This window comes from Camelus ferus, chromosome 3, assembly GCF_009834535.1.
Source record: "Camelus ferus isolate YT-003-E chromosome 3, BCGSAC_Cfer_1.0, whole genome shotgun sequence".
In the NCBI taxonomy this organism is placed as follows: Eukaryota; Metazoa; Chordata; class Mammalia; order Artiodactyla; family Camelidae; genus Camelus; species Camelus ferus.
In genome coordinates this window covers 77,933,168-77,945,957 of record NC_045698.1, presented here as the reverse complement: position 1 = coordinate 77,945,957, position 12,790 = coordinate 77,933,168, and the positions used below count along the sequence as shown (strand labels likewise).

Sequence of the window (12,790 nt, the reverse complement as noted above, 5' to 3'; positions counted from 1 at the left end):
AAAATAGATAAGGACACCCTATTATCTATAAAATAGATAAGGAACAAGGATTTACTATATAACACAGGGAACAATATTCAATGTCTTATAATAACCTAAAATGAAAACTAATCTGAAAAAATATATATAGAAATGAATCACTTTGCTGTACAACTGAAACTAACACACTATTGTAAATCAACTACACTTCAATTTTTTTTGAAAAGTAGTATCTTAAATCAGGAGAAAAGGATTATTAAATAAAAATTATACTGGAATACTAGGTTTTAACATAAGGAAAAAAGTTAGATTTATACCTGATATGATACAATAAAATAAACTCCAGATGGATTTTAAAAACTACAGATATAAAAGTATTAGAATAAAATATTTATAGGAAAGTGATTTTTAATCTTGGGGTAGAATATGTTTTTCTTAGCATGGCATGAAGTCCTAAAAAAAGACGGACACTCAAATAATTTAGATAAAAATATATTTGTTATATTTCGTCAAAATTTTCATGTCTACTCTATGTAATTAAAATGGCCACAAATAACACCTACTGAAAAAAATCTCTAATACTAAAACAATTATAACAATCTAAGACATATGAACAGATTCTTTGGCATGACTCCATGGAATTCCACTTAACCATAAAAGGACTCATGCTGAAGAAAAATCTTATACATTGTTTTCAGATGAAAATTTCACCTTATTTGTGACAATTCAGTTTTATAGGCTCAAAGAGGTATAAAGGTATAAAGAGTTATACTTTTGTAAATAACTAGTAAACTTTACAGTCAACCTCTCCTATCACCTTGCCTTACTTACTAAGTTTATTAAACTAGCCAATACAACCACAGATCTTAAGCAACTGTCAAAAGCAAATTTATTTGTCCTTATAAGAAGGAAATGTAAAGTTAAAATGAGTATTCTATCTAAAACTCAATCAAAAGCAAAGTAAATTTACTATTTCAACATGCTAACACATTAAAGAGGATAAACAAGAACAGGTCATTATCATTGTGCCACACTTACTTCCAACCTGTCACTACTTGAGTGACACTTCAAATACTGAAGTACTTTAATCCTAAACATCCAAGTCAAACATGTCATATTAATTCCACCCTATGTTAACTTTGTATTAACATTTCTTGTTGTTAGTAATATTACTTGTAATTTAGTTGCTACATACAAAACACTATGCTAGGCACTTTATAGTCATTACGTCAAAACCTCACCTTGAATGGCAGCAATTTTTAGTTCCATTTTGTAAATGAGGACTCTGGCTCACAGAGTTACAAGACTAGGCTAAAACATCACATCCAATAAATGAAGGAGCTGAAATCTGAACTGAAGGCCCAAATCCATTTTCCTTCATTAAACCAAATCACAGTCTCACCTCTGTTTAAATAAAGCCCTTATGTACTAATTTAAAAGAAAATATTTTAAAATATCATCTTTCTATAAATTCTCAAAATGTACTTCTAGTAATAACTTATTTCAGAAAAAAATATTAAAATGACCAAAAGCTCCTTTTTTGTTTTCTGTTAAAATATATGTACTATAAATTTGATATAAAACTATCACATGAGAAAATATTTTTTCTTCTATAAACAACAAATAAACAAACCTGTGTAGTCTTTCCAGACCCAGTTTCTCCTACAATCAAAACTACTTTATTTTCCTTAATTATTTTAACAATTTCTTCTTGTTTCTCAAACACTGGCAGAGACTGCCTAAAGGAATCAAATTCAGATTCTCCTCTTTTCACTGGAATCTGAGGTATGCCATTGTTGAGTCGCCCACTTGTCTTGCTCATTTCCCGGTTTTCTTTGAAAATGAATAAAAGATCAAAAAAATTTATGATCAACAATAAAGAGTTTAAAACAAAAATAATTTCTAATGTAATTCCTCTCAAGTGTTCTTCTCTACTCAGTCTACATAAAGTTAGGAAGCAATGCCTCAACCGCTGTACTAACATTCTTAGAGAACATGTTATAAATTTCACTACCAATTAAAAGACAAATTTCTCAGAAGTATTTCTGGTACATAATGTTTAAAAATGAACGAAAATCAATCATTCAAAAATCATTTAAAATAAAATACAATTTTGATATCCTAAAATGATTTTCAGGCTTGTTTCTACCAATTATGACAAAGAAAATTATAAGTTTATACTAAGAAACAATGTATATTATACTGTAAAGTCTGTTATAAACAATATGAAAACCCACATGAAAAAGAAAAAACCCTCTATGTTTAAAGTTAGTTATGTAAGATTATGTGATCAAACAGAAAAATACGTGTAAATGTAAGGTCCTAATGCTTAACAAATCTCCTAACTCTCCATTTTAGCCAACATCTATATTTAACTAAGCAGATAGGAATAAAAAGAGTTACAATGTGTCTTATTTTCTCCACATAACTCAAAATAGTTTTGTGTGCATTTATTTTTAAAACTCCTTGATATCTAGGACCATGCATTTTCTGCATTCTGCAAAGCTACTCCAAGAACAGATATAATGCAAATTATGTCACTGTAGGTAATAAAATAATTTCCTCACTATAAAAGTTGGTTTTCCAAACAGTACAACTTCATTTTATAACCTAAATTTATTATTAATCTACCTTTGTGCAAGTTAATGTACTGAAGACTGTCCTGTCTCTTACCAGAAACTAAAGCCCCAATTCAAAATCTCACTCATTATTGTGTCACGGCAGCATAATATAGGAAAGTTCAGACCTTGCAGTCAAATCCCAACTCTGCAGTTTACTGGCTGGTTGAGTGGCCGTTAACAAATTACTTGACTTCTCTAAGCCCCAGTTTCTTCACCTGTGAAATAGGGGAAATTCTTTGCTTGCAAGGGTTGCTATGAAGCCCTATTTGTCTAGCACACAGTAAGTGCTCAATAAACGGTTAGCTATTACTGTAACATTTAAACAAAAAATCTACCTTCATGACATGCCTAAACAATGCATTTCATTTCAAAATTTTCACAGCTCTTAAATCATTTCTAACAAACTATTCAAAATGAGAACTCTTATTTCACATTAGTTTTTAAAAATAAACTTTAAGTAGAAAAAGAACAGTCATCAAATAATAGAATAAACAAGGAAGCTCCCCAGAAAATACATACCAGCTTCAACTGCAAACACATTTCCTCTTTCTGTTTTGGGCAGAAGTTCAGTACGCTCTTTATTGGTGACAGGAAATCTCTGAATTAGGCTCCTAACAGCATGTTTTGTATTATGAGTCAAATTACAGGTCATCATTGCATGAGCTGTTTCTGATCCATCTTTCTTCTTCACAGTTAGGTATCTATTTGCTCCCTTTCTGAATATTAATAAAAATCATTTATTTACTATACGTAGTCAATTTGTTCACATATGATGTATACCTACTTAGAAAACATGTCTCAAGCAAAACACTGAAAAAGACCAAATGCTTTGGGATAAGGTACTGAAAATCCCAAGATATAGTAAAAAGGGGGTTGGTGCCAAAGTGGCCACAAGACTAGTTTCAATTAAAACTTCAAAATGCTGCAAATCCAATTTTAAATGAGCAAAAAAGGCTTACTTACCCTTCAGTCTTAAAGTTTGTATTAGCAGGCTTCATGGTGGATGAAACATGACCAGTTAATACATGCTGGGAACCATATAGAGGGAGAAAATCAATATGAACAAAAGAATCTAAAAATTATAAAGGAAAAGTTATGGTTCACTGTCCAGACTATATTCCATTGAATGTTTCCCAGTATGCTGGTAATGCCACATTCCCATGAAAACCTGTTAAGAAAGCCAAGTTTAGAAACCTGGAAGAAAATAACATCAGTAACTGACAAGTAATTTCAAATGTATACTAGGAAAAAAAAGAAGAAATTATCCAAAGCTCTGACTCTAGCCTTCAATTATAAGGTAATGATGTTTTGTAACTGTTCTCAAGTTACTTGATGTAGGTGTATTTGTTTCTCCAATTGGTCCAGGACTGACCATGTCTTTTACGCCCTTCATAGCTTCAAGAGTACTAAGTATAATGCTATACACATAGGAAGTCCTCAAATATAATTTGAATGATTCAATAATACATGTATATAATCTAGTACAATGTAGTACTGGTAAAGACAGGCTCTGAAAACACACAGATCTGGATTTAAATCCCGTCTCTACCACTTACTAGCTGTGGGACCATAAGCAAATTATTTAATAGCTCTGACCCTAAGGTAATAATAATATCTGCCTCAAAAGACTATTCATAATGTAAGTAAAGGGCAGTATCTGTTACAGAGTATGTACAAAATAAATGAAAGCTTTTATTATAATCATAGGCAGGAAAAAATATCAATTCTTACATTAAAACAAAAGTTACCCAAAACATTTCATAAAATGCTTTACCATTTGTTAACTCCACTATCATATTCTAGAAATGAGCAACTGAGCCACAAATACAAAGAAAATTATGTGTATAATTTTCCTAATTCTCATTAGATTTAAATTTTTTCAACAATATCTTCATTATAAGAATGACATAAAACTGAAGATTAACCTATAGTTTTAGCTATCTTTTTTTTTTTGGAAGAGTTTTTTGGTTTCGGTTTTGTTTTTACTTAAAGTATAGTTGACTTAAAATGTTGTGTTAGTTTCTAGTGTACAGCATACCGATTCAGTTATGCATTTATATATATTCTTTTTCATGTCATTTTCATTAGAGGTATTTACAAAAAAGAAACAGACTCAGACATAAAAAATAAACTTATGGTAACCAAAGGGGAAAGGGGCAGGGGAGCCAAGGGATAAATTAGAAGTTTGGGATCTGCAGATACTATCTACTATATATAAAATAGATAAACAACAAAGTCCTACTGTATAGCACAGGGAACTATATTCAATATATTGCAATAACCTATCTAAGTTTTCTAAATGAAGCTTTCAATTTACTAAGATTTTTAATTTCTGAAAACTCTGTAATGAATTATAAGCTTTCTATGCTATCATCTACTCCTTAACGAGTGTTTAGTGATGCTTATATAACGGCATAAAGATGAAATAATTAAAATTTAACCTGATTGAGAAATTTTGGTCATTTCCCATGGTAAATCAGAATTACTGAATTCTTGAGATGTTCTCTGTAAGAGGTTCTTTTCCCATGGGCCTTTTTGAAACTTCAGTACACTCACGACAGACTTAATCATTCATTTCCCTTCCGTGCCATTTACTTCATAAAATTTTACCTATAGAAGGCCAGAATGTGCTGAAATGAGCACTAGAGCAAGAGTCAGCAGGCTTTTGTTCAGCTAGTAATAATCTTCCAACTAACTATATGATCAAAAATAATTTACTTCTCTGACACAGTATACTAGTTAATTTTTAAATCTCTAATATTTCTATTAGCTCCAAGATGCTTTAATTTTCTTAAAAATCATCTCAGTAAAGTTTTTCTATATTTCACCTTTAACTAATTTTATTTATTCAATCAATCATCATATATGGAGCACCTACTGTATGCCAGGCACTATGCTAGAAGCAGGGATTACAAAGTTGAGGAAAATAGAGACTTTCCTCATTAAGCTCACAACTAAAATCACAGGTCAGATGGAAACTTTCCTAACATAGATTGCCTAATAATAATACAGCATTAATGTGTAATAATAACTCATACTAAGCAAGCGTGAGTATTTAGCCATTACCATTTTAAATTTACTAAATTCAGTTTAAACACAGATGGCAGAGCAGAAAGACAACATCAATTTGGTAGCTTTTATGTTTTAGTAAAAAATTTTATTTGTGGCAATTAGTGCTCGTTCCTATCCCATTCAGCACCACAGTGACACTGATAAAAACTGGTATAATTAAAAATTAGTGAAATTTTAGTAAGATACTCACCTCATTGTTGTGAGAATGAATACACTAGAGTTGTCCTACTGTGTAAACTACCACACTGAGATCCCTTCATTATCCTTTCATTCCAAGGTAACGGACACTATACTTTGATGAAAACTTAACAATCCCCTTTACAAAGCATAATTAACTAGAAACTACCTACATGGAAAAGATGCTAGATAAATTAACTTCATAAGAATTTTTTAAAATAATGAGATGCAAGTCCCATATGGCATATTTAAGTATAAAAGTGAATGGACTAAACGTATAGATAAGATCATAACTTCAAACGTTCAAAGGGTAAAACTAATCAATACATGTTATAATGAAGTTTTGATATTTCGATAGCTTCTTTCTTTTAAAGAAAGATGATGATATAACTAATCAGATTTAATGCAATTTTAATATGAATGTTTCAATTTACATGGCATGTTATTGAAAAGTTTACCTCAAATACAACCTTGCTATTCCCCACTTTCCAAATCTGAGAACAGTTTAAAAATCTGCTAAGAGCCAAAATCTGAAATGACTCCCTAAAAAGCTCATAACCACCAAGGGCAAATGTCTCTAAAAAGATAGCACACATTTGTTTGATGTCTAGTAAATACATAATTTCATTTTTCCTTAATTTATACTTCCATTAGGCAGGTAGATGAAAAGACCTAACTCCAAACCACTTTCTCCCCAATACTGCAATACAGAATTGTAAATGTATTAAAGTTTGCATAATACAAATTTGTGCTTTTTTATGATTACCAGAAATTAATAAACCAACCAGTTAACTTTGTCACTAAACACAATTACTTTCATGTCATATCACTGTTTGTGGTAAATTCTTTTCTTTTTGTGACTTAATGGATTATAAGCAATTTAGAGATGAGACTTACCTAATATTTCTATTTTAACTCCTCATAGTTCTTAGAACATTACTATGACTTACTATGAGCATCAAATATTAATTAGCTAAACATTAACTGTTCAGTTGTTGGCTCTGCCACTTTTAGCTGTGTGATCTTGGGAAAATTATTTAATCTAAGCTCAAATCACCTCATCTGTGAGAGACCAGATATTAAAAATAGAACCTACTAGACAAGACTGTTGTGAGAATTAAATAATAATATACTTAAAGCACCCTGCACAATTTCTGTTGCACAAAAGCACTTAGTAAGTGTTAGCTGCTGTTATTACTATTACTGTACACTGTAGGGCTTTATTTTAATGGATATCCAAAAACTCATTAACAGGGTTCATCACTTTTAACCCATTTTTCCTATTTTAGCTGGGCGAAGAGAGGGGTAGTACAGTCTGGAACATTCTAGGGCAGGAGAGAAGGGAGTCAGTAACTCAAACCTGAAAGCGGGGACTTGTAGGACAGAGCCTCCTGGTCAGGGTGAGTAGAACACTTGGATACCTATTAAGCAGCAACTTAGCAATCACAGGATAAAAAATTTCTACTTGGAAAACCTGCTTTCTTTTATATTTTCTCTTCCCAAAATTTTTAACAAAGTTCACTTTATAAAATTCATTTTGTCTAACTTGGACAAAAAGAATAGGAAAGAATTTTGTTTTATTTGTAAATAAAGCAAATACAGAAAAATGTGCTTAGAACCAAACACAAGGACATCAGTTGAGAAAAAATGAAACAAATTATAAGGAGATGAAATTTTTAACTAGAATTTCAAAGAAATTTGACTAGAATTTCAAAGAAAACTTTAAGATACACTAAAGAAAACAAAATGGGGGTGCTACTTCAACAAGAGTATTTTCACCAAAAGATGAATAATTATAAAAAGTAATCAATTCCAACGTAAATTCACCTCTCTTAAGAGGAGATAAAAAACAAAACCCAACACACATGGCCTCATTTTGAAATAAAGGAGATTAAAAAAAAAAGTGATCAGAAAAAAACTGTAAATTACCACACAGTAAATCTGGAATCTAATTTTTTTTTTAATGGAGGTACTGAGATTGAACCCAGGACGTCATGCATGCTAAACACAAACTGAGCTATATCCTCCATACTATAATCTACTTTTAAAAACCTTGTAAGAAACTAAAAATAAACTACAGGATCACAGAATCTTAACTAACACAAAGAGATTAACTCCTTTACATCTTACATTTAATAAAACAGGCCTTTAAAATTACAGGACATGACCAAAGCTAAATAACGAGGCAGCCAGAGATTAAGAGTAGAATCTAGGTCTCCTGCCCTTTCCTCCACACCAGGTAGTCACTTAAACTGGTATTAAGGAACCATAATACCAGGCACAAAAGGAAAAACAAAAAAGACAAGAAAAAAGAAAGACTGACTTGTTAAATTAACAAAGTTAATCCTAGGAGGTTTAAAAAAAAAAAAACTTTACTTAAGGGTAAACAGAAAAACCCATGAAATAAAAGTCAGGTACAAATTCTCATATAAATGAAAATAAAGGATTTAATAAATATATTCAAAGTGATTTAGTTCTTTATATAGGTAAAAAGAAGGAAAGGCATTTGAAAGTGATAAGGACACTAGATAAACACTGCTTCAGATTTGCTTAGAGATAAAAAGGGGAGGGAAAGAGCTTGGATATTTACCAAGAAGAGGGTTTATGGACAATTAGACATAGACAATAGGGTTGAGAGAAGCAGGCGGTTGCCTTGCTTCCCTTAGCATCTCTTTCCTTTTTTGTCTCTCTCTCTCCCCGTCTCTTCAGTATTTCCTCATTCCTCTTTTTTGTCCTGATAACTTCTTTCTTGCTCTCTCCTTTCCCAGAACTTTTTTTCTTTCTGGACCATCCCTTAAAGGATCATGCCACTTAACAAAAGTAGAGGTAGTCAAGTCTAATGGACTGCTTTTCTAAGAGTAATTTCTAATGGTCCTTTCTAAATTAGCTGTTCAGAATTCAAAATCTATTTAACCATAGAAATGATGTAGCTACAGAACTGTGCATTTATAACAGGTGTTTTCTAATGCAGGCCCACAATTTCTTATCTATTCTTAAACCCAAATGGCTCTGAGAAGTGAAAGATTTTTGTAAGTCTGCAGCAACTTCTTTTGGCAGCAAAACCTGGTTAAATTGACATGAACTATTTATAGTCTTTATTTATCTTAGTGTGAATAGTCATACATTTTCCAGCAGAAATATTAATGTGATTAAAAATGCCTACCTCTTATTAGGGGTATTACATAACACATTACAAATATACCTTGATGACTTTCTAAAACCTGAAAAACCTGCATCTCAAAACATATTTGGCCCAAGTGTCTTTGGATAAAGGACTGTGGCTGTGCACCCTATTTTTATTTTCAAGGGCAATGTTTTACCTACTCAGAGGTCTACAATATAGGTGGAACCTAACCAGGATTCCAACACTGGCCTTAGTGATGTTCAAAATGCACATGCTCCTAAATTAAACTCCTGTCTCAGTCAGTAATTATCATTACTGTGGTGGACATCATATGCAAGAAATTCCTACCTCAGCTACTTTCTTCTTAGGACCTTCTTACTATTTATTTATTAATATATTTAAATATTAATATATTCACTTCATTATGGCTTTGTTTTCCCTTTTCTTAACCTAAAAGCTGGAACTGAAACTTAATCTTTTCCCCCCACCTATCTCAGTGGTTCTCAGTCGGGAGCAATTTTGCTCCAGGGGAACGTTTTGGAAGCGTTTTAAAGGCATTTTTGGTTGTCACAACTGGGGGAGGAAGTATTACTGGCATATAGTGAGTAAAGGCTAGGTATGGTTTACTAAACATCCTACAATGCACAAAACAGCCCTCCACAATAAAGAATTATCCAGTCCAAAATGTTAATAACACCAATATTGAGAACCCCTACTCTATTATCAATCCCACCATTCTTATTCCCAAAATGAAACAGTGCCACAGAATTTTAGAGTTCAATTTGGACGGCTCATAGGGTTCTTCCCCACTATGGATCAGTGACCTTCAAAAATCATGTATGTTTCCTCCTGTTTCATTTTATTTAATCATTTCTAATCATCAGATTCTTGACTTAGCATGAAAGAAAACAAGCACATGTTCTAAAGCTTACCATTACAGTACAGCAGCATTAAAAGAGGTAAGTTCTGTAAAGAATTGTACTTATTATCTTTAGTCCATCCATTCCTCAAAAAATAAAAGTTTATCTCTATAAAAAGAAGAAAATACCTTTCTCAATGCAATCAGCTTCAATTCTTAAACCATTTTTTTCACACCTTAACATTTCCCTTCAAATAAAAAGAAAAAACAAAAAACATTTCCCTTCTTTTTCTATCCCTCTACCAACCAGAGAAAACAAATAAACGGGATAGGAGGAAAAGCAAAGAGCTGGGTTAGACACACGCATGAATCAGATCATCTACATACAATACAAGGATGTGAATCTAAAACAGTAATAACTATTTAGTCAAAAATATTTCTTTTTGTTAGCAAATAATTTTTTTAATTAAGAAAAGTTATCAGCTTACCCTTTACTTTTAGAAACCAAACCAAGAGACTGACTCAATCGATGAATAAAGGCTCTTTCTGTACTGGTCAAAGAAGAAGGAAATTCCATCTCTGCATGGAAAAAAACCACAAAGTATCATTTGTGGACAGGCAATTTTCTTTCAAACTGCTTCAATACACAGATAGAGATATGAAATACAAAAAAAGTCATACTCATGTAACCAGATTTACATATTTTATGTGAAAAGCAGATACAGATATACCTCAGAGACATTGCAGGTTTGGTCCCAGACCACTGCAATAAAGTGAATGAATACCATAATTAAGCAAGTCACACAAATTTTCTTGGTTTCCCAGTGTATATAAAATTATGCTTACACTATATTTCAGTCTATTTTAATTGTGTAACTGCATTATGTCTTAAAAATATACATACATAAATTGAAAAAATACTTTGATTAAAAAATGCTAACCATCATCTGAAGTTATGACAAAACTTTAGTGTGTAAAAAACACAATACCCGCAAAGCGCAATAAAATAAGGTACTGAATATCTACCAAAGTTTTGATATTAATAACACTGAAACCTAAACGTGCAAAAGGACTCTGATATTCACCAAAGATTACTACTATTATTTTTGCTGGAATCATGAGCTGGTATAACGACTGATTAACCTATTTTACTATCTTACTTCTTAATTGCTTAACAAAATGTTTATTTCCTTCAATGATGAGGTATGCTCAAGTACTATGAATGCTCAGCATCAGATTACTTTGTCTTCAAAACTGCAGAGAATTCATATATCACTATCAGACTGGATATGGTATTTTCTATTTCTGGGGCTTCAACTTTGTTTAATGCAAGTTCAGAATACTCTGCCCAGGTCACTTTGTTTTGGACTCGTAAGTTTCAGAGTACGGGGTCTTCTACTTAGACCAGCAAATCGGAATCAGCACTCAATACTGATCACAGGTCAGCTACTGGTTCTGCACTGTGTGACTCAAGACAAGGAGCTTTCTACACTTAAGAGATGTGGAAGATGTTTCATCTATCAGAACAAGTTTAATTCTTTTCTTAAGTGTTTAGCAAGTGTTTAGCGTAATGCTTTTGGGATTTAAACAAAATACTAGATATTGCCACCGCATTTATTTGTCTGATTTCCTTCGGCTCCTCTACTTCCGTAACTTAAATGTGTCTCGATTAAGGGCACCACGACCTCCTACTTTAAAAAAAAAAAAGGGGGGGGGGGATGCTTAACAATATCTAAAAACTGCGGCAAAGCTGCCGAAAGGCCTCTCCCTGGGGAAAGAGACACTTCCAGCGACGGTGCATCCTGACTCTTTCACCTTTGGACACCAGGCAAGTGCCTCGCAACCCAGCTGGTCCGCCAGACGCCGGGCAGCTCTTCACATTCCCCGGGAGGGCTAACAAGTCTGGTCCGGCCCCCGCTCACATTGCGCGGCCCGGGTCTTCCCTCCCTCCCTCCTCTGAGGAAGCCCGTTCCCACGCAGGGTCGGGCTTCAGGGAGGCGGGGCAACCGGCGGGGTCCCTGTCAGGAACCTCACCTCTCTGGTCCCCATAGCGGAAGCGCTCCAGGGCGATATTGACCGCGATCTTCACCTCCTCATCTATACGAATGTCCTTCAGCCCCTTGGCCCGGCCGCCGCCCCCAGGACCACACGGCGCGGGGCCGCCCCCGCCCCCGCCGGGAGCCGGCGGCCGCGGGGAGACGCTGCTCGGCCTGGACATGGCCCTGAGGAGATGTTCTCCTCGCTGTAAAGCGGCCAGGCCTGCTGACGGTCGGCCAATGACAGGAAGAATGGGCCTCGGGGTGGTCCCTGCCGGGCCGGACGGCTCCACAGGCGGCCCGCGCTGGGCCGGGCTCTCCAGAAAGCCCCCAGTCGCCACAGCAGCCGAGGAGGCGCCGGCGCCACTACAGCCGCAGCCCGGCGGAGAGCGCGGGCGTGATGACGTCACCGGCGCGGCGGCGCCCGTGACCTCAGCGTGCAGGACGCTTCTGGGGCACTGTACCCGTATCGCAAGCTCCCCACCGAGCTGTTCTCCCCGTTGTCTCCCATCGACCCCCGCGACAAGAGGCGCTCGTTCATCCACTTACTCAGTCGCTCACACTTTGGTTAAACCCTTCCTTAACTGTGTAGGTTCCTACTATGTGCCATGTGAGCGCTATGCTATGCCCTGGGGAACCAACAGAAATTGTCCCTGCCCTCATGGAGTTACTATTCTAGTGGCAGTAGAGTTGCCAGATTTAGCGAACAAAAATACAGGATGCCCAGTTTATATGAATTTAGGTAAGGAACACAATTCTAGTATACGTATTTTCCACGCACTATTTGGGAGCACATACAGTAAAGAATTATTCGTTACCTGAAAAGCAAATTTAATTGAGCGGGTGTATTTTACCTGGTAAAATAGATAGCACTCCTAGATGGGAGTAACAGGCAAAAAACAAGAAAATGATTACATGGTAG

The 12,790-nt window shown here is 34.7% G+C and overlaps 1 protein-coding gene across 3 annotated transcripts in view; it reads right to left on the bottom strand.

The window, feature by feature from the left end:
* YTHDC2 (YTH domain containing 2) overlaps positions 1-12,255 on the bottom strand; it is a 62,242-nt gene extending 49,987 nt beyond the window's left edge. For 2 of the 3 annotated variants that reach the window (XM_032476512.1, XM_032476513.1), the window contains exons 1-4: positions 11,867-12,255; positions 10,321-10,411; positions 3,120-3,316; positions 1,613-1,812 (exon numbers count right to left, since the gene is read on the bottom strand). In XM_032476512.1, the coding sequence (XP_032332403.1) occupies positions 1,613-1,812; positions 3,120-3,316; positions 10,321-10,411; positions 11,867-12,050 (672 nt within the window). In that variant the 5' untranslated portion in view covers positions 12,051-12,255. The remainder of the gene's footprint in view (positions 1-1,612; positions 1,813-3,119; positions 3,317-10,320; positions 10,412-11,866) is intronic. The other variant, XM_032476514.1, reaches the window with a different exon arrangement.
* Positions 12,256-12,790: the final 535 nt, after the last annotated feature.